The following is a 23,826-nucleotide window of genomic DNA, read 5'->3' as shown; positions in this document are numbered from 1 at the left end:
ACTCCTCCCCCGCCCGATTCAGGCCAGGGTGCCACCAGTCTGACTAACTCCATCTCTGGAGGGGAGACGTTGTTGCCCCTCCGTCCCCAGGCAAATGACCGCGGCTGCTCCTTTTGAGGGACAGCAGCAGCGAGGACTCCGCGACAGCACATCCCTCCTCCCTCCCGGGTTTCGGAGCCAATGTAACAGGGTAAGGGCTGGGCAAGGAGAAGGCGGGAACCAGCTGAACAGTCAACGTAAAGTTTAATGATATAAATGAAATTATAACAACATAAAACATAAAGAAAGACACACACAATGCAGCCATGTGCATCTCTCTCTCTCTCTCGAACTAGCGCCTCCTGCTCGCCTTAATCCCTCTCTCGGCTGATTAGCCCGATGCAGGGCCGGCCCTGTGTCCTCCTCCTCGTCACTCACTCACTCACTCACTCACTCACTAACTCACTCACTCACACGCGTTGGTTTTGCTATACTTGTGAGGACATCTCATAGACTTTCATTGATTTTATAGTAGGCTAAATATATATTCTATCCCCTATCCCTACCCCTAAACCTAACACTCATAGAAACCTGTGCACTTCATTAGATATAAAGATAAACACAATTTAGGTGATTTATGAGCCTTTTTTACTAGTGAGGACCAGCTAAAATGTCCTCACAGCTGGGTTCTCTAGCATTTTTTACTAAACTTGTGAGGACATTTACAAAAATTTGGCTCACAAGTGTAGCAAAATTTGTGTACACACACACAATTAGACACACACACTGTAGACTGACAAAACTCTCTTTAGAAAACTGTTACCGTTTGTTTTGTATACTACATATCCAAAAATATCATCATTAAACTGATGTTAAACTAAGAGGTTACTTCAGTTACTTAAACCAGCAACTTGCTGTATGTTTCCTTCCAACATTAAATACTGTTTGAGATATTTAGGTAAATACATCTGAATTTAATATTTGTAGTTCCCCTATAACAAAAATAAAGTTATGATTGAATTTGAAAGGACTTATTTTTGAATCCACTCAAACAGCAGCGAAAATGTTGAAGGAGGAAAAGTACATGCTCAGAGACAGCGTGTGTTTGAACAGAAGTATATTCCTTCTCCAAAATAAAATTAGAAGCTACATGCATTTAAACATTAAATACATGCAAACCGATTTGTTCATGTATGTTTCAATAAATAAGAAGATATTATACACAAATGAATATGCTCGAAACATATGCTATATGCTAAACAACAGCTACATTTTTTTTTAAATTTAGCTTCAAATGTGACCAAAATCCACTTCAGTTTGGCTATTTTTGGCCCCATTCATTTTCTCATTGGACTGTAATAATTCCTTATTTGGGAATTACAATTTACATCACACTTTACAGGTCTATGACTGATTAGCATTGACTTGTTTTTGTACTTACAAATCGTAAGTAAATTGTCACATGAGGATTTCCTGGGAGGAGTGAATGGGGACATCTATCAGCTAATTCATTATGATAGCATTGCCAAAATTTCTGCTGTAACTGGTGGGTTAGAGCATCATTTTATATCTGAATGGTGCTCTGGTACATGTTGCACTAATGGACTATAATACCTTTTTTGTATTGGGGAATGTAGTGATGGGTAATTTATGCTTGATTTGCATGTCATATAAATGTAAGGAAGCATAAAACACAGTTATTTACTTTGCTATAACTTTTTAATTTAATATGGTTTTACACAGGGTGTTATAACATGAAATGTACTTTTAACAATACAATCTTTAAATTAATAAAAATACATACAGTGATATCAAATTTGATCAAATGTAGTTTTTATCTGTCTCTAGGATAGTCAATACATGTGTTTTTTATTCAGTTTATTTAAAGTAGTGGTTTTGTAAAATTACAGAAAATGAATCTACTTTTGTCAATAAAGAATACTTTATTTTTACAGTTAGTTTTGTTAAAATTATAATTTTAAAGCTATTAAAAAAACATACATTCCATTGTAAGGCGGGGTGCCAATGTGTTTGCATTCAAAGGCAAAGAGCAAATGTACGATCATTGAGAAAATCAACATATGAATTAGCAACTCTTCCTGAGGCACCACACCCCACTGAGCGAAGATTGCAAATTCACACCTCATTGTTGCCTTCCACATCTGTCCCATTCTTTCCCCTCTCCTCCTCATCCATTTCCTTTCAGCTCAGAATCACCTGAAACTCACCTAAGATCTGTATGTAACAAAAGACCATATCTGATGTATACAAATAATGTAACTAGTGTAACATGTTTGGTATCATTTAAAATGTCTTGGTGCGTCTGGTATAGTGGTCTTTTTTTCCAGGTTTGTAAAACTTAATGACAGCAAAGTTATAAGGTCTTTGCCAAATACTGAATAATTGTGGAGGTTTATCCCCCTCCTTGAAGGTTTAACACCAGGAAGTCAAGAACCCATTCACCCCAAAATTATAATACCATTTGGTACACAATGTGTATTCCGTCTGGATATTTAAGGGAAGCTGACTCAGAGCTCTGATGATCCCACACCTCAATGTGTGTAACTGTAATAATAGGAATCTGCATTCAGATTACCAATGCTTTGCAATTACATGTAGTTTTCTCAACTGCTAGGTATTTTCTTTGACTTGTTTCTTTAACTCAAATCCAAGCGGTTGCCAGCGGTTTAGACATTAATGGCTGTGTGTTGAGTTATTTTGAGGGGACAGCAAATGTACACTTATACAAGCTGTACACTCACTACTTTACATTGCAGCAAAGTGATATAATCAAATATTTACAAAAATGTGAGGGGTGTACTCACTTTTGTGAGATACTGTATACCACAGTTAGTTCTGGTCCTCGAATCTGATTGGATGAGAGACGTTCCATGAGCACTGATGGTGTGACGGCATCAGCATTCAGACGCTTCACTGTGTGTATCACTCCACTTGTGTTCGTGCTGTTCTAAGTGTGAGCGTATTACATATGTGGAGTGGTGTGGCGTAGTGGGCTAAAGCACATAATTGTTAATCAGAAGGTCGCTGGTTCGATCCCCTCAACCACCACCACTGTGTCCTTGAGCAAGGCACTTAACTCCAGGTTGCTCCGGGGGGTATTGTCTCTGTAATAAGTGCACTGTAAGTCGCTTTGGATAAAAGCATTTGCCAAATGCGTAACTGTAAATATGTGTTAGGAGTTACTGTCTTTATTTTTGAAATGACATATGTTAGCCAGCAGGTGGTGGCAAAAAATAATTTTTGTGTGTAATATGAGCCAGTTGGTGAAGTAAAGTGAATTCATTAGTCATTGTTTACATAGAACAACACTCTGTGAGTTTCCACATTGGATACATACTGTTTAAAATAGTGGAGGACATCTCTGTTTCTATAGGTAATGACATTTGTGCATGAGAGGAATACCCCACTTGGATGTCTATATTCCATGGAGAAAGCTGACCTTCAGAAAGCTGTAAGCATCTCTGTTTGGGTGTGGCAACAGGTGATCGCACACACTCCATCTCACTCTCTCTCTCTCACACACACAGACAAACACACACATCCATCCGTCTATCCTTGTTTATCCAATGACTTGTTAGAAACAGCACAAGCTGTGATACTATTGCTGAAGTAAACATTTTGAATTACTAACGGAGGCTTGGATGCATCATTTGTTTTGAACCAGCAACGACAGGTTCTGATTGGTCCCGTAATAAAGTAGATGCACAAATGTGTTTTTATGACCGTACTCCATTTTTCCTAATTTTTTTAAATGTACTTGTTCATTGAACTGTTGTATATAAGCAATATTGCAATCGTGCTATATGGCCCTACATCAGCACTGCAGTAATTACCTACGGCACTCGGCCGGCGGCCGAATCACAGCAGTGCTGATGTAGGGCCATATCACACTAGTCATGATATTGCTTAAATATACACACACATATATATATATATATATATATATATATATATATATATATATATATATATAACTATAAGAACGTGTCCTACCAAGCATGCAGCCTTCCAAAGGAGACAAAGCCTGTGTGTCTCTGTGTGTGTGCATCGTATATATTCTTTTTAACTTTTTAAGTATAATATAAAAATATTTTGTATGCGTTATATTGGGTTGTTTTACGTATATCACGTCTAATAGTAGGCCTATTTATCTATTGTTTATCGATGTACAACATAAATGGTGTAGGTAATTAGATAAAATGCCGATTCGAAAAGTTGCAAACTCTAATGTTAACAGCAGAATTTTTAAATTTAGGCCAAATTCATATGAACAAATTCTTAACCAGGATTTAAGTTAAATCAATACAGTGCTACCTTGCAAATATACAGCCATAGTATACAAAGTATCCAATCATACTCTACATAAAAAAAAAATCTATGTTTAACTAAACTATTTTCGTCATTTATTTTATAATTACATTTTCCAAACTGCTTCTATAAAAATTATGCAAGGCATTAACTGCTAAATTAACTTTTTATAATCCTTATGATAACATACAAACATGCAGTTTCAGAACAGAAAGAGAGATAATATTCAACACCAAGGGGATTAAACAAATGTGCTAAAATGACTAACACACAGATAAATACTACAACTACTACCACTAATAGCCTAATAATAATAATGATAGTAATAATAATAATAAATATAATTATAATTATAATAATGATGATGATTATAATACATTAATAATAATAATAACAATACACATTATAAATATGGGAGAATTAAATTATTTTAGAAATTAAAAAAAAGAAAAACAAACATATAAATAGTCATCAAATAACAGAGATGGTGCAACGATACAATTTATGTCTTTTTTTTTGTTGCTGAGAACATTTGACAAAAATAAATAAATAATAAAATAAATGCATAGCACATAATATCAACAACAATAACATTTATTAAAAAAAACAACAATAAAAAAATACAATTGTAAAAATAAGAGGGCCATTATATCACATATAAAAGATCACATGAAGAGCCCAAAAGCAGAGCAAATAGTAACAGTCCTTACAGCTTTCTTATTAACAGATACTGATATCACATTTAAATCATTTTCCATTTATTTTAAGAAGACAGATAAGACAGGTTTACAGTTTGAAAATTCGCATTTGTGAATGTAAAATTTGCTTAGGAAAAAGATTATTATATATTTTTTTGTGGGGTCTGAGTCAAAATACCCAAATATAATGTTTCTCATATGTATTGAGAAGCCTGGCACAATACCTTTGACAAAAACCACAATATTATTCCAAAGCTTCTGAGTATGACATGACCAAAATAAGTATACCAATGTTTCATCAGAGTTCAGACAAATAGAGCATAAATTAATGCATTAATTTAAATTAAAACCTGTGCACCAGCTTAAAGGAAACTTCTTTCACTTTGTTTGTGAGAGAATTTTTGCTATAAAGACAAGATTTCACCACCAAGTTGTGAAAAACGAGTTGAGGAAAGACATTCCAAATTGAAGCTGGTTTGGCTAGATATTGATTCAGCCAATCATTTTAAATGTATTGTTAAGGGAATCAAAATCAATAAAATTCAGACCACCATTATTATAAGAGTTTAATATGACTGACTTTCTCATATAATTAGATTTATTTTTCCATAAGTATTTTATTAAAACCTCATTTATGAATTAAACGAGACAGACCCTTTGCCTTAGTCAGTAATGTTCTGCCTTTTAAGGACAGATCCCTTTGTAACAAGCAATTGCATTTTCTTTGTGTTTTGGCAATAATAGATTTGAAGTTTGCTGAACACCTATACTCATCTTTAATTATTTGTATACCAAGATAAGTTACACTATTTTTGACAGCAATATCCTTAATTGAAATGATAGAGCAAATGTTTAATTTGACAAATTTTTATTTTAATATTGCCAATTGTGATACCCTTTAAATGACTACTATTGATATGTGAGCTAAGGAACTGTGTTGCAATTTAGAATAGATAAGGGGAAACTGGACATACTTGTCTAACTCCTTGATTTAAAAAGAATCTAGGTGAAGTACCATTACTTAGTTTGATTGAGCTGTTTCCGTTTATGTTTAGCATTTTAATCATCCTGCAAAAGAAGTCGCCAAAGTCAATTTTTTTAAGAGGCTGAAATAAAAATTTGTGTTCCAATGTGTCAAAGGCTTTATAATAATCTAAAAAGAAGATGAAGCCATCACTGTCTTTTAAATCTGAATAGTCTAACATATCTAGTACTAACTGTATATTATTTGAAATGTGTCTTTCCTGCATAAATCCTGACTGTTATTCATCAATGACAGAGTTCAAAACATATTTTAATATTTTTGCTAGGACTAAAGCTATTATTTTATAATCATTATTTAATAGTGTGATTGGACACCAATTCTCTATTAAGAGAGGATCTTTATTTAATTTTGGGATAAGAGTTATTAACCCTTGACATAATGTGGCTGGAAGTAATGTTTTCCTCTATACTTTTCTCATAAAACTTTAATAAGAATGGTGCTATATTACAACTAAACAACTTGTAAAATTCTGAGCTGAGTCCGTCTGTTCCAGGAGATTTGTTGGCTTTTAAAGTATTAATAGCTTCCTCTATCTCTTTCAATGTGATAGCATCACAAAACTGTTGATCTAAATCACTCAACTGGTTTATGTTAGGTAAAGATTTAAATAAATCATTCATATGTTGTTGGTATAATTTAGAAGTATACAAATCATTATAACATTTGGCACAGAATTTTGCAATATTTTTAGGTCATCAATAATATTACAGTTAATCATTAGCGTTTTAATTTGGTTATTTTTTGCTTGGTGTATTTCCAATCTGAAAAAATAGGTGGAATTTTGTTCACCTTCTTCAATCCATTTTCTACACGATCTAATAAACGCCCCTTCAGCTTTATGTTTAATGTCAGTAGAGGTATTGCATAATTCTTTAGAAATAAGCCACAGGTCAATTCGGGACTGGGAAGAGAGCGAGTTATTGCTCCATGTGAACATCCTTTGAGAAGGATGCAACTCTCTCCAAATATTGATTAAGGAGAATCTTTGCATAAACATTTTCAAGTATAAACTAGTATTGTCAGGGAGTTTAGGAGGCCATCTATCTATTCTACCATCTAAAGCCACACTCAAATTTCCACAGAATTTGGGTATTTAGTCAATAATTTTAACACATGTTCCTCTAAATGACTAATTAAGGCTTCATTTTATTTCTGCTGGTTATAACCGTAAACACAAACAAGAATACAAGTCAAACTGGAAATTTCAAGAACAAGGAAGACATAATGTCCACCTAAATCACTTTCATTGAATAACACCTTCCCTTTAAACTGATATTTTAGGATACATACACCAGCTGAATGTGTCGTACCATGAGATATCATATATCCAGACCATTGTGACCTCCAGAAATGAAGATCTTCTACAGATGTGTAACATTCTTGGAGGAAACAAAAAAATCAGATTTGCATTACAATTGATGTCTTTCCTGTCACCTGACGCGCCTCTGTGTCGTAGCAGTCACGCCGTCACGTGACTTTGCGTATAGCTGGCGCTCCGGTTTCCCAGGCGGAGAAGATGGCGGCTCCTGGACCGGGGGAGTATTTCAGTGTCGGGAGCCATGTCTCTTGCCTCACCTGTTTAGGCCAACGTTTGCAGGGAGAGGTGCTGGCTTTCGATTACCCGTCCAAGATGTTGACGCTGAGTATCCTTTTAATCCGCGGTGATGTGTATTAAAAAGTCCGGGCTCGTGGAGGTCGCGCGAGCGTGTTTATGTGTGTGCTAGTGGCCTCATTTAACGCCTGTTCTTGCTTTATTTACCTTGTGTATTGTGTCTCGAAACGGTGTGTAATGTTTGTCGCTCGGGATCTTCTGAAATTACTTGATTTGGTGTGTGTTCATTGATTAAAATGACGCTCGCGTGTGTTTGTAAGTGTTATTTGTAGTTAGCGTGTTGATTAGCATGTCCTCGCGAGTATTAGCCTGCGCGCTAAGCTAACGTCTCTACAAAGTATTAATGTCAGCACCTATATCACATGGTACACTGTTTTTACTATTCTTTCGCTTATTCGATAAAACATTGGGTTTATCTAATGGCAACCGTAGAGGGGATTAGGCCGCCAGTAATCACGACGTCCAGGCTGGGCAGTATGTTAACTGGTTTTATCAACATAAACGCTATGTAATTATTAATTAGTATCTAGTTGAACTGTTCTCCGATTGGTAATATAACGTTTATTTGTTTGATTCATATCGTTCTTCCCCTTGTTATGAATACCGGGGATAATGTGAATATTAGGATTGGAATGATTCAAGGAAAGGGTGACAGGCCAGTCTCTCAATTCATCATATAGACTATTTCACGCATCAGTTGTTCTCTCAGATCTATTCAGTGACTCATGCTGTGACTGAAAATATTGCTAAATTGCCAATGGATGGAGTGAAAGTGGTTCGTCTTCCTGCTCGTGGCTTCATAGATCTTTCTGCATGCAGTTTTTGAGACTGATCAGATGAGGGTGTTGACACACCCCATGCCCTGGCATGAGTGGAATGTGTCATATTTTAGTAGAAACTAGCCTAATACCTATGGAATGCATTTAATTTCTGCTGCAGAGTGGCAGACACATTTAAAACTGTGGCTATGTGACGTCAGAAGTTTTGTTAGGTAAATATACTGATTGGCATGCATGTTGGTTTTTAAGGAGTCTACAACTTATACTCTATTATTGATGACTGATCATCAATGTATTCTGCTGGTCACAAATACAATAGACTAACATGTATAATTTCATATCGTCTAAATCCCACTTGTCCTTGTGCCATTTTAAATGTGAACATTGTTGCCCTGGCTGTTGACAATTTTGTTGACCCATCTCTATCCTGAGGCAGATTTTTCCCCTTCTATCTTATAATGTATGTTTTCCAGGCAACTCAACCAGTCATCCCCATTACTTTATTTAATTCAAATTTAATGCTGTGTTTTGTCTCTCTGCTTGGGCTATCAACTGGAATGAGAAACTAAACTAATTTATTTACGTCATCCTGAAACGAAGTGGCAGACTACAGTGGTAGTTAAACCCCTTATTTTGTATCTCTTTGGTGTCACTGTATTGTTGACTGGGACTAGGGGTGTGTCAGTGAGGGCTTTTGATGTTTAGTAAATAAAGGTCTTATTTAGTACATTTTGGGTTGCAGCATCTACTTCCTAGGCATATGTTCTTTTTTGGTTTGCTCCTGGTCTCATACATCTTACGTTATATGTTCATTATTAGATATGCAGTCACATTCTTGGGTAATGACAGTGGGATGAAAAATTGTTTTAGCATGTTCTTGTCTTGCTCTATCTGTTAGGATCTTCTTTAACCTTTCTCCCAGAATGTCCTTCTTCCAGTGGTAAGCCCAACCTCAGCGATGTCATACTGGTGAACTTAGCCTATGTTTCAGAGGTGGATATTATTAATGACCGCACTGAGACTCCTCCTCCTCTAGCATCCTTGAATGTTAGCAAGGTAATGTTTTTTTCACCTGCAATGTTTTTTGTTTTTTTTGGTTCTTTGGTCTATAATGCCAAACTGGTTTTGGCACTGAAAATATTTAGGAAACAATATAAAGTTTTAGAATTGTATGATACAATTATATTTTTTCTTTTGTTTGTTATTTCTAGCTAATTTGTTGCTATAAAATGTGTTGACTTTGTTGTCATACACAGTCATGTGGGGGTAAAAACCACTGATTATTCCAGATTAGATTTTAACATAAAATAATGCAATATGGAGATGGTTTTCTGACAATATATTATTTATTTTGATATGTCTTATTTCCATTTCACTCATAGCTTGTCAGTCGGGTGAGGATGGAAAAGGAAGACAAGTTGTCCCAAGCCTATGCAATCAGTGCTGGGGTTTCAGTTGAGGGCCAGCAACTATTCCAGACTATTCACAAAACGTAAGACTCACTTGTTTTAAAAAGAGCCTGATGCCGATTGCGAACTGTATTTTGTGCACGGGTAATGTAGCTAATCTACCCGCAACAGACGGGGACCCGAAAGACGTGTTGGAGTTACAAATAACATAAAATGCTTGTAGTCACAAAGATGCGCTTGAAGAAACACACTTTATTATATATTTTTAAAAACGGACAAAAGAAAAGTTGTCAGTACTTGTGTCTGGTTCGCTGTTTGTTCAGAGGTGTGCAGCACGAACACGCATGTAAATAATTTTCACTCATTTCATTCGTCTGAAAACTGTTTTCAAGAATAATGTCGTATGTGAGAATGCCGCAAATTATCTCTGATCATCTCGGGAGGTGCTGTGAGTTTAGTTCACTTTATTTATTCGTGGTTAGCATTCATTGTGAATGGAACTCTTCAGGTTCAGTAATATATATATATATATACAGGTATCTTTGTATTAAAGGATGAAAGTGATTAAGTCAAAGTAATACAAGACACGTTCACCTTGAACCTGAAATTGAGTTCTATTTTATTTTGGCTGCATTAACTATTACCAAAACGCAATACAAACCCAAATTCGATGATAACACAGATTTAGCAGCATTATTTTGGGAACACAAGGGAATTTATTAGGCTTATTTATTTAGATTATTATTGTCTTTACATTTATAATTGTCTTTAGTTCTTAATCTGTAGGCTATTAGTAATTTTCGACCTGTTTTTTTTATGGAATTTAGTCATTGGAGACAATAAATGTTTGGATTTGGGGAGGTGGTTAAATAATTTTTTTTTTATCACTTTATTTTATTGTTTGTTTTTTTTAGTTTAAAGTGCCATTTTAATTTAGAAGTGTCTTGTTTGTTTTTTCATGTTTCAATGAATGAATTCCATTTTTGAAGCAAAATCAACAAAGCAAAAAATTCACGACCCTGTATTGGGGTTGACAATGTTATCGGATATCGCAATATTTTTTTAAGGCCATTATAGCTTAAATATATTTTTTACCAAATTTTACCAATTTCTTTCACAGTTTCTTCAATTTCATGCTTCTGGTTAAATTGAGCTTTTATTTTGGTGGCATGCTGAATGAAGGACTTTTATTTGTATGTTTTGTTGTATGATGACAGATTTCCATATCAGGCTAAGCAGTTCGCTATATGACTTAATGTGTTCATCATACCTCTAAATGCTGTGATAATTATTTAAATATAAAGTCTGCATGTGCTGTGCACTTTAGAGTAAATGAGTGTTCTGCAGTTTGTCATTTATTTCACACACAGATCTAGCATGATGATTATGATGAGGTATCAGTAAATTAACACCAGGCTTCACACACTCATTTTGCAGCGTGCACCACACAAATTGTATATTTATTTACATCTCAGCCTTTTGTGGCTTAATCATTATAATTGGACATATAACAATTTTACTTCATTTTATCCCAAATATTTCAAATTTCTTGACATTTGTTGTTTTGTTGTTAATTCATGCAGTTATCATAGGGCCCTATATTTACATGTTCATCAAATGTATATATTTTTTATCATGCCATTTTTTCTATTTCCGTTATTGTACATCTAGAATTACTGTTTGTGCTTCAATATAACTTCTATATTTCAATAATTTTTAATTGTCATCTTGTAACTGAGGTGTCTACTTTTCTGTGGTGTGCCCTTCTTGGGTTTGTTTGATATCTTTTCTAGCATCAAAGACTGTAAATGGCAGGAGAAGAACATCATTGTGATGGATGATGTTGTAATCTCACCACCATACCAGGTGGAGAACTGCAAAGGCAAAGAGGGAAGTGCTCTAAGTCATATACGCAAAATTGTGAGTATCTCTGAATATCTATTTTTTTTTTCGTTCAATTCAAGAGTTGCTGTTTAAAAAAAATCATATAAGATAAGCCAGATGTCATTTTAAGTGCCACCTTCTGTAAATGTGATTTGTACAGATTTCATGTTAATTTTAGTGTTTTGTTCCATCCAAATATCGATGTGGGATATTATTACTACTACATATGTACGACTTTCAAGCATAAAGACATTTCATTGCCCTATGCCCAAATAACGATGTATAAACAAACAAAATGTAAATGCTACCATTAGCTATGCAGGGGCTTGACTGTCAAAACCAAATTTCAAACAATAAGTGATGCTATACAAAGCGTGCATGTGTTGTGGAGGTGTACGATAAGCAACCAATTTGTGCTGCAACAACAGTTTGATAAAACCAATAATGAAAATCATTGACAGCTAATTTAATTATCGATTAGTGGCATATTTGTGGCAAGCACGGAGAAGCTCCGTCAGTGATGTCTTTTTACAAATTATGAAAATTTGTTGCATGATTTAATGATTTTACTAAATTAAACTGTATAGCCCATTTCAAGACGGTTTAAGGAAGTGATGTCTTTTTGTTCCTTGAACATGTCCTGCTAGTTGTCGAACTCACTGCTTTCCAAATGCATGAATCACCCTCTGAAGGGCACTTTGAATGGAGAACAATTATGATAGTCATGCTGTAAAGTCACTTAAAATAGAATTTCTTAATAAAAATGACTCAAAGGGAGTTCCAAATGACCTTTACATTTGAGCCCCACACCTTTTATCCTTTCAAAGCTCTCACAGTGGATGGTCAAGTCTTCGAAGGGAATAGGGCATAGGCATGATCACTTCTGAATGGAACGCACCCTCATTCAAAGCAGCAGCGGAAGGTGCTTCATTCATAGTGACTAACACAATTGTCATAAAATGTCATTATTGAAATGTGGACTAATGTTGTCACGATATCAAAATTTCAGTAGTTGGTACCGATACCAGTGAAATTTCTCGGTTTGGATACTATTTTCGATACCACAGCAAAAATATGCTAATATGATAATGTTATTGAATACACCAGTTTAGTTATTTTTAATTATGTACTAATTATTTGAATAATTATAGTTTAATAATTAGATTAATTTCATCAAAATGGTGTCTAATCAATAAATTCTTATAATTTTAACAAGTGAAAATATAACTTTTCAACATGTCATTGCATATCTTTTTGCCAAACCTTTATTCAACAGCTGTCTTGTGATATTTTATTATTATTAGTACTACAGTGAATATTACATTTTACTATACAGTTGTAATATATTTGTATTCAATTTCTGGCATCTAGGTTTTAATTTGAATCGTTCTTTTATCATTACAAGTGTTTTTTTGCCAGAAGCTTCACTTTCCCTGTGCTGCGTGGTTCACAGTAAACTAGTGCTCTGCTCTGTCATCTCATATAACATGTGAATGATTCTCAATGTCTGTGGAGTTTCTAGTGGATGAGTGGTCAGATATATTTAAAGTACTCAGCTCATACAATGTAAGCTTTTAGTGCTTTAATAAATCACACTAGGACATGTCACGATTTTCATTTGAATAATTGTCCATTTCAGTGTACAAGGAGTAACATTGAATGCACTCAAAATAAGCATGTCAGCATTTTAAAGCTGTCGTGTGTCAGACATATTGCGTACTGGTACCAGATAGAGTCGGTGCTCGGTACAACTGGTACTGCAGAAACACTAGTATTGTTACATCTTAATTTATTTAGTATCGACTTGGTACTAAAGTACTGGTACTTTTGACAACACTATTGTCGACCGTGTTTTTTGGTGGTTGGATGCTCCCTGGATGCCTGGAACGAACAGAAATCAGTGTTTAGATCTCTGAAATAGCAACAGCAAATGGATGCATGAAAATGATGGCTGAATATGTGAAATATAAACAACTATAGCACATATCTTTTGTAGGTGAAAGAAATGTAAACTCAACGAATTGTAAGTTTGATAGGTAGAGCTCTAAATGTGACTATTGATCTCACTACCGTTATAATGAATGAAGCTGCGCAAGTCATTAACATTTAGTCATTTAGTAGATGCTTTTAACTACTTTCAAATTAGGAACACACAAAAAATAAATCCTTACCTTGTCTTAGTTCATGCAGACAGCTTCATTAAATGGCGTCATTGATTATAATGGAAGTGATCCAATATTGCCGACCTCTTTGCAGAGGAAATAATTGTGAGCATCTAAACTATGATACATTTTCATTGCCTCTTGCGTAGATGCCTTGTATCAACAGTACATCTGGATAAGTCACTTCAGGTACACATTTGATATTATTTGAGGACTATATGTTAACTCTGAGCCTTATTTAACAGACCCGTTAATGATACCGGAAGTTCTTCAGGAAAAGTTGCTTTGTCAATGTTTACATTTTTGAAATGGTCTATATAATGCTGAATATAATGTATAATAATGCTAAGGATCCTGATATTTGATGGTCCTGATCATACCAAATCTGTAATGTCTGATTTCACCAGTAAATTTATATTATGGCAAATATTATTTTGTTGATACCATTAAAATAAAATTTTGAAAAGAATAGTTTAAGTGACGAGACTATTTTAAAACTTTATTCATTTAATATAATTAAAATGTAAATTATTGTTGACACTGTGCAAGCATATGTTTTAACATAATTATGAATATTTCAGCTGGGTAAAATTATTAATATTTCTATTCTGGTGTCACCATTGCCCTCTGTTTTTTTTTAGTCCTACTCAGTCCATGATGGATCATAACTCTTTAATGAACAGTACTTTTTATGTTTTACAAGTAAAGAAAAGGAACTGTTTCGCATATGTCCTGAAAGTAATAAACTATTATTTTCATGATTCCGGCTAGGGCTGCAGGATTTGGGGAAAAGTCATATTGTGATTGAGGCTAATATTGCGATATAAAATAAACAAATGAGTCAACTTGCTTGGTTATCAAGGAAAATGCACAAATAGATAACTGATAATGCTGAAATGTGTATTTTGTCAACTCGGACATACAAACCAGCAACAACTACAACTATAAATGCAGAGTTTTCAAATTAAAATATTTTTACAAAATTAAATAACATCTTTGCATTATTGCAAACTTGTTATTTTCTCAATATTACACCTAAATAAAATGGAACTATAAATAAGAACATACACATTTTCTTGAAATTAAGATTGTCCAAACAAATGGACATTTAATCAGGACGTAACATGTACTTTCTATAAACTCTTTTGAAAAGGAAACTGGATATAAAAGTATGGTTCACTCAAACCACTAAAACTGTTGTTGCTTTTGTGTGTTTTTTTTTTTTTAAAGACCAACTGGTATTTCCAAATCCTCTTTATAAAAAGTTCTACTTTTCGCTGGTACCTCTTGTCCAGTGTGTGGATCATTTTCTGAAATCCCACTTTGCTAACGGTGCATCATGTCTCTTTATATCTCTGTGAAGAATTGTCATATGGCGTGACACTCGCAAACACATCTGTAATTGTGCTTTGTTTTGCTTGGCTTACTGGGCTTTTTAATGTAGTTTTAGTCAATGAAAACTGTTGACATTTTAATCATATTTTAGTAACATTTAGTCATTGATATTTTAGCCACTGAACACCGTAAACGTTTTAGCCATATGAGTATTATTGATAAGCATTTGTCAATCTTGTCTATCCAAAACCAATAATATATATATATATATATATATATATATATATATATATATATATATATATATATATATATATACACACACACACACACACATTTTATTGTTGTCATTTTAGTGTTATTTTTCACATAAGATTGACCTTATCATGATGATCTCATCAATGATGCTGCAAGCTGCAGACAGCGGGGATGAGAGACGAGCATCTCCGTGTTAGAATGCGCATCAGCCGGCAGAAGTTTATATCTCTCCCGGTCTCGACTCGCGCTCAGATCGTTTCTCTTCCGCGACTGGTTGAAGCGGCTCTGACCACACCAAGAATGACAGTTTTGGAGTTTGTGTTTATTTACATGGTACGCTCCCGTATTATATGAACTTTAAGGATGAAAGAAAGACATATCGCCAAGCTATGATCTGTGTTATTTTTTCTGGCCACCAGTTCAGTTTTGGTCTGCTCGGCATCCATCTTCACCTGATTTCCACTCTGCACACCGGAAACTCGCATGATATGACCACACGTGCCACTCCCTAAACTGAGACTGACTGGTCATCTTTTTATTAGCGGTGTAGAAAATGAGCAAACAGCTCTCAGAGAGAATGTACTGTCACGTCCACACATGCAATTATTTATTTAATATAATCGCACAGGATGACATTGCGATATGATTAATCGTGCAGCACTAATTCCGGCTTTGTTCAAAATTTTGTGAGAGTATAGAATTGTCAATTCAGTACAGTATATCAAACCAAATCCTTACTCTAGGGTTACCCAATTAGTTTTCACCAAGGGTCAAATTATGTCAACAATACAAGCCAAGGGCCACTGCCCTCAATGTTATGAAAAGGTGTTTATGCTGCTGCTATTATTATTATTACTACTGTTTTTAAGTCACAGCGTAACTTTTCAGATTTTATTTTTCATTAGTTCTTTTTCTCAGTAGTTGTAGCCTGTTTTATTTATTCAAACAATAATGAACATTTTATTTGTATACAGATACACATTAGTTACCTGTTGAAAATTGTAAAACGGGAAACAAAACTTTAATAAACAATCTGGATCTCCATGTTCTCTATGTGAGTCAACTGTTCTCCAAAAAGGATATCCTCCCTGCACTTTCCTTAATTGCAGATTCAATGTTTAGACCTATTAATATTGTTCATACGGATGAAATAACAAAGTATTGCAATTTCAGTAAAGACATTTCTTGTCATATATCAATTATTCTTAATACTGTGCATCATATTTTTATACTGTACTATACATGTTAATCTTAATGTGCACCCATTCCATGTGTATTTGTATCTCAGTATTTGTAACACCTTGTGCTATTTCATCCAGGCATTAATCCAGATATTATAAAAATAGTAGTTGGCTACAGTAGTCTGTTTGGAATATACAGTACTCGTTGCAATATACATGTGCAAATATAAATGTGTATATTTATGCAACAGGGCTCTGCTCATCTCACTTGTATAAAAACACAGCTTATGTACTCCTAAGAATGCATCAATGCCATGGAAAGAACATAATGAAACAGTTATGCCAAATTGTGTAAATAAATGCTTTAACCACGTTCAATATAATTATCTCTTGCATTGATAGCTGGGCAGGAAACTGGTATAGTATAGAGACTGTGTGTCGATCAGCAACAGCGCTGCCCACTCTACAGGCGGTGAAATTGTTTTCCTTTTTTATAATTTACGGACTGTGTGGATGTGTGTGTGTGATATATATATATTAGACCTTTCGTCTGAAGTTCGTTTTACAAAATCGCCACAAATGTGGTGTAAAGAGGCCTTAAACGTGGGCCAAAAATTTGTCTCTCATGGGCCTGGCTGTATTGAGGAACCCTGCCTTACATCCTTTATTGTTTCCTCTTTTTTTTTTTTTTTATCACATTTTAATAAAATACAGGAAATAAAATAGTTTTATCCAATTAATCAAAGAAATAATTGAAGATGAATCAATGAGCAAAATAATAGTTATTTGCAGCCCTATATCTCCTGCAGGTGTTTGCTAAATGGATTTTATGCAATGTTGGGACTTTGACTCATTGATGCATTTTATCTGTTTAAAAGTGAAGTTTATCATTAACTGTGTCAACCTGTGTGCTTCCATTTTTGTGACATTGTACGAGGGCTGCACAATTAATCGAAAACTAATCGCAATTACGATTACGGCTGCCACGATTATGTAATCGTGAAAGCTGAAGATTACAATGTTCAATTAAAGTCTGCTCCTTTTGCATTAATGGTTTATATTTAAATGCATTTTTGCAGCGGTTGAGTATTCTAACCAATCACACATGTCTGAAAATGAGCAACATGACAACTAAAGTGATCCGGTTCTAAAAGGCACAGACACTGTAAATAATTGATTTTATTATGCTGATTAGACAGCTTTGTTTTTAATGAGAGCATTCGCGAGAGTGCAAAACATTGTGCGGAGTGTCACTGGACTCGTGTTGAAATGCAGGTCTCAAATAGTGTAAACCTGCAGTGAGTGATAGCAGTCATTGTAATGGGAGAGTTTGTTGCATTGTTCGAACAGTTTTGTTTTATTAAGTAGGCCAATGTGAATTTGATTTGTACAAAATAGCAATAAATTCAGCTTAACTGTTCTAAGTGTGTTTTGGAGATGTAGTCAACTTAAAGAATATGGCATGACTAGCATATTTGAGGAATCACCGTCATTATCACGTCTGCTCTTATAAGACCTCTCATAGCAAATGACTGTTTTTCATTTCCAAAGTGCAACCACTAAGGCCAAAAATGATCTAACGATGATCTTACATGAACAAGATCACCATTTGAAGATCTAACAGGGTTAATGGTCACCCTTCTTTCCACCAAAGGTCTTACTGAACTGAGTAACTTGGTCGAGTTAAATCAGCTGTTAATGAGTTTGAATATTGAATTACTGTACGTGGACTAATAATTCAAGCAATAATTTAGCAATAATTAAATTTATTCTATACCATAGACATCCATTCAAAATATTAGTTTATTTGCCTTACCTTAACAAACATTATAACAATATGGAATACAATATAATATAATGCTTAAAAGATGCTTAAAAGAAACTGGAGCGCAGCTCATATCCATCGTTGAAATCTGCTAATCTGAAGAACCACAGGGTTGCTTGCTTTGTGACGTCATGGTAATTGAATATTTTAATCGACATTCATAATCGTGATTATAATGTCAAGGGCAATAATCAACAATTGTGATTTTTCTTTCTTTCTATAATCGTGCAGCCCTACGTTGTACATCTCAGTGAACAAGTTGTGGATTTCTGCATGACTTTCCAATCATGCAGTTCCAGTTACACTTTTCCAAGTAGGAATTTAGGAATTCACATTTTCACAAATTTAGGAGTTGACAGAAAATCTCTTTAAGAATATTGCACATATTGTGGGTTGTCTTATCATAGGTGGTAACTTGTTTTTAATATGATCACTTTTGATAGCAAAATAAATTAATCTTGCATGACAAACAGTATTTTCATAAAGGTATTGGTGACTGAAAATGTTTACTTTTGCGTGCTGCTGCATCCACACCTGTATGAGTATTAAGTCTAAAACCAGTGTTCAAATTGTTGTGACTAAAGTATTTATTTGTTTTTTTCAGGTTGAGAAACATTTTAGAGATGTGGAAAGTCAGAAGTCAATGCAACGTACACAAGCACAGCAAACACAGAAGGACTCGTCTTTATCCTCCTGAGTGTGAGGGTATGGCTCATATGGGGAGGGCACCATGGGCATCAAGGGCCTAACAGCTGGTCAAAACCAGCGCTCTTCTCCCCCTCTGTGGCGTAGTCCGAGGGTGGATGCGCCAAGGGTTTGGAAGATCAACAAAAGAAACAAAGAAAATAAACATTTAAAAAAAAGCAAAAATGTTTTAAGGAAAAAAAAATGTGAGAGTGAAGAGTTCATTCTAAATTAGACTTTATAAAGATAATTTAAAACTCCAACCATCAAACAACCATAGTTTCTTTGACTAACAGTGTCTTATCCCCTCTCTGCCCCTTCTTCCTCCTATGTTTCATCTGAAATAGCTTTTCATGTTTTCTTCTCTTACATCCCTCCTTCGCCTTCAATTCCATTTTGTGAAAAACGAACCAGTCAGAAAAGCTTGTTAGCTTTATTTACTTTTAATATTATTTTTTCTTTTGGCTGTTTATGTTCTACAAGTGTTTGTCTTCTGTATTTTTAAACAAAATGTGACTTCAGATTCCACATGTTTCAAGGACATTTTCTAAAATAAAAGTAACAGAAATTCTGACTGTAATACTGTACTTTCAGTAGCTCTTTCTGAAACTTGAACTGGCAACATGTTGTGGATGAAAAATGGGTTTTAAAAAAGCTGGAAATCATAGCATGCATTACACCCTCTCAGTCAGTGATTTCAGGATTTTTTTTCACCTTGCTATAAAGATTTATAAAAATATTTTATTCATTTTGTATAGAGTGCCATGGATATGACACTGAACAGCTAATTAAACCTCTGATGGGGGAGATTCTTTGATCAACTTTTAGTGTTTGAAATAGCTGGCTACCATATTTCTCTTCCAATTTCTGCATTATAGGAACCACACTGTGCACAGTATATCAATTTTTAGTATGCATGGAATACACAAATGATGTGTGTGTGAAGTATACAACAGAGCACACTGTGTTCTATACTGTGTCTCGCAATTCACTTGACTGGATCTTCCATTTCCAGTGTGACGAATGAACCGCAAGTATCAACTGATTGATTCATTTATTTAAATATCTCTTCCTGAATCATTATTTAATTTGACGTTCAAATATTAAGACAAGTATACACAAAATTGGAATATATTAATTTCCAAAATGAAAACTGAATGCCACTCTCCAAATTACATGCAACGTGATTGTCATGACAACAGTATAGCATATTGCACGTTTGTCATGGCATTTAAAAAGAAATATTGGAAGCATACAGTTTATATTGTGCTGTACTCTCTTCCGAACATTTCCAAAGTTACACTGATTCATGCATTATTAGTTTTGCTAGCCAATTGTGAACTTTCTTCCCAGTCACATGTTGAATCTTTCTGTCCTGGAATATTTTTAGAAACTAGAAAAGATATGTGATTCTTGGTGTACATGAAATTCTAATAAGGTTTACTGGTGTCTTATCAGCATTGTTGGCTACAGACTCCTTTTGAGCCGTCAGGTTAATTACATGAATAGAGTTGCGCTGAAAAATGCATCACTTGTGAATGGATTTGACTCTCCTTGACCTTGTTCTAGCAGTGCCAAAAGGTTTTGATAATGAATAATTAGGGATAATGGTTTATTACTCTAATACACATGGTTCCATTCACACTGCTGGCACCCGTTTCCATCTCCGAACATACCTCACCATGGTTCATGTCAAAGATTGGTCATGATGTAAGATGCTCCTTGAGTTTCCCATTGTTATCTTGAAAGGACTGAGTGTCACTAAAAGAAAAACTACATGTCCTACTTTGATGAAATGTACTAAGTACTCTTGTTTCTTGAGTGGTGCAGGGTGCTTGCAGGATAAATCTAGTCAATGTCATAGAGACTCTGACATTGGAAGGGTTGCATGAGGAACGCTCCGCATCCAGGTGCAGTTTGCCCTCAATCTAAATGAAAAACTTGAGGATTGAGCTATGTGTTTCATTTTTATTAGTGAAGCAAATACCAAGGGCACAGGTGCGTTCAGGAGAAAGGTTGTCTGTCTTTTTTGTGCTGCTTGGAAACTTAGAAATGTGTATGTTTGAGTGTAGGGAAATATGCACTACTTCCTATGTGTGAGGCTTTTTACATCTTTGTCTCTTCACTACACAACTGCTAGTTTCATATTTTTGAGGACTGGCTTACACACTTTGTGGTAAATTAAATTCCATCAATTTGTGTAATAATTTGATCTGCAATTCCTTAAATATTACTTTAACCTAAGTAGATGTCGCAACAGAAATCTGAGTGAACGCATCTGTCCAGGAAATATGTTGACAAACATGACACTGGTGGACGCTGTGTGAGACAAACAGATTAAAGGAATTAGGTCTTTATATAATTTGAGTGTTCCATGCTAGCCACAAATCCAAGTAGATCTCATTCTGCAATCGTGCGGTTTGGAAGAATTAGAAGCTGTCCAAGACTTCATTGTAAAAGATTTCTTTCCAGTAGAGGAAAATACCAGTTGTCTTTTTTTTTCTTGTCAGCTCAACCTGACTTACCAGACCATCAAGACAAATACCTGCAAGTGTACTGGTGTTGATCTACGAGCTCTAAAACAAATGTATTTTTTTTGTATGGACTCCAGAGTCTCTGAGATGAGGTTGAAGATGTTCAGCATCATGTTTTTGCCCATCACCTTCTCCCTTGTCAGGGGTTCGAAGCTCTGTCCTCATCAGTGTTTTTGTTACGAAGAGTCTGACCTAGTGGACTGTCAATTCAGAGGGTTCACTCACCTTCACACAGTATTCTACATGGCATGTGTCTCCTGGACCTTGGTGGGAATAAATTGTCAGAGTTGAAGTGTACCTCCTTTACTGGGATATGGGCCCTCTGGGTTCTTCTGTTTCCCAAAAGCTCATGCAGGTGGTGCATTCTAAGGTGTGCTCTTTTATATGAGAAAATGAACATGGCATGGTTAATTGAAAAGTTTGGTAATTTGCAAAATACCATAATTGGTAATGTGGTCTTTTATCTCTATATTGGTTCTCTCCATTTCAACACTGTCAGAAACAACATGTGCAAAAACTACCTTTTAATAGTACAACAGCTTGTCACTGGGGCAGTACCCTCAAAGGTACAAACACTTAATGTACTTCCATGTACTGTTTAGGGACAGATAAGGTACAAATACATTCCGATTGACATGTACAAGGGTACAGTGAGTGTACCTTTGTGGTACTAACACAGTGAAAAGCTATTGTACGCCTAAAGGCACAATTTGTGCTATTTTATCTGACAGCGAAGGACCATTAACAAAGTATATTGTGTTCCAGGCTCGCTCTTCTCTGACCTTTCTGGAAAAGTGGGACCTGGCTCACAATGAGCTCAGTGTCCTTCCTGCAGATTTCTCTGAAGGCTTGACTTCTCTTAAAGATCTCAGAATTTCTCACAATGTTCTGGAACATCTTGAAACCCACTCTTTAGAGGAACTCGAAAGTCTTGAGAGGCTAGACCTCAGTTATAACCATATCTAGGTTTTCAAAATTGGAGGATTTTGTGGGCTTGTATTGTTACGGCACCTGAACCATGCATGGAATCAGTTGACAGTACGCCAAGGAGGACTGCTCACCATACAACAGAGCCTTAAGTTCAAGACATTCTTAAACCTTCAGACACCCAGCATGCATCAGGAACTGTCAGAGAACCCCTGGACGTGTGACTGCAAACTGCATTGTGTCTTCAGTAAGATACTGCATGTCAGACATCTCCATGTAGATGATTACTGGAACATCACATGCCATGCACCTCATTTACTGGCTGGGGCATCTCTAGGTTTGATGCATAGTCATCTATGTGTTGCAGAAACAGACACTATCCTGATCATAACTGGAACTTTGATGGTCACTGTGGTTGCTGCTATGGTTATGGCAGAACTGAAGCGGAAGCAGAAAAAGATGGACCTGGAAAATCAAGGGAGCGATATGATAGGTGTGGGTGAAAAAAATCTATATTGAAGTCCATTTTCTACACTTTTGCTTTCTCCTGTGGTGATTGGTGAAAAATGGGTGATTCCCATTTTTTTGTGCATATCACCCCCTACTAGGCAGAGAGGTGAATTTATTATTTAAAAAATAACTTAAATATTGACCTGTTCCCTCACCCAAACCTATCATATTGTGTCTGAACACATGGCTTTAACCACTGGAGTAATATAGATTATTTTCATGCTCCCTTTGTGGATTTTGGAGCTTCAAAATTTTGGCACCCATTCACATTTATTGTGAGGACCTACGAGCTGAGATATTCTTTTAAAAAATGTAATCTGTGTTCTGTAGAGGAAAGTTATACACATCTGGGATGCCAGGAGGGTGAGTAAATCATTAGATAATTTTCATTTATGGGTGAACTATTCCTTTAATATTTATTATCCTTGCCAATTTCATTTTGTCCAGTATGGAAATGTTTTACAGTAAGGACTATTACATTGTTGGACCGAAATGTAACTTTCCGGTTCCCTTATTGCTACTCAATGTTGATAGCATGCAATGTTGGTAATCACTTGCTCCACTTCTGAAACTACCTTACTTTTAGTCTGAAAAGCTTCTTTTTTTTTTTTCAGTCTCTATTCACGATCCAATCTATTCCCCATAGATAAAATCAAGTTCCACTGTACATTTGAT

General features: G+C 35.2%; 1 protein-coding gene across 1 annotated transcript; it reads left to right on the top strand.

The window, feature by feature from the left end:
- The first annotated feature begins 7,526 nt into the window (after window positions 1-7,526).
- On the top strand, window positions 7,527-19,760 carry LOC127633514 (protein LSM12 homolog A). Its single transcript, XM_052112676.1, has 5 exons — window positions 7,527-7,694; window positions 9,365-9,498; window positions 9,825-9,934; window positions 11,645-11,771; window positions 19,101-19,760. The coding sequence occupies exons 1-5, from the start codon at window positions 7,568-7,570 to the stop codon at window positions 19,191-19,193; spliced, it is 591 nt and encodes a 196-aa protein (XP_051968636.1). The 5' UTR covers window positions 7,527-7,567; the 3' UTR covers window positions 19,194-19,760.
- Window positions 19,761-23,826: the final 4,066 nt, after the last annotated feature.

Source organism: Xyrauchen texanus, chromosome 40 (assembly GCF_025860055.1).
Source record: "Xyrauchen texanus isolate HMW12.3.18 chromosome 40, RBS_HiC_50CHRs, whole genome shotgun sequence".
Taxonomy (NCBI): domain Eukaryota; kingdom Metazoa; phylum Chordata; class Actinopteri; order Cypriniformes; family Catostomidae; genus Xyrauchen; species Xyrauchen texanus.
The sequence above is the reverse complement of the archived record's forward strand: the minus strand, read 5'-3'. Positions and strand labels throughout refer to the sequence as shown.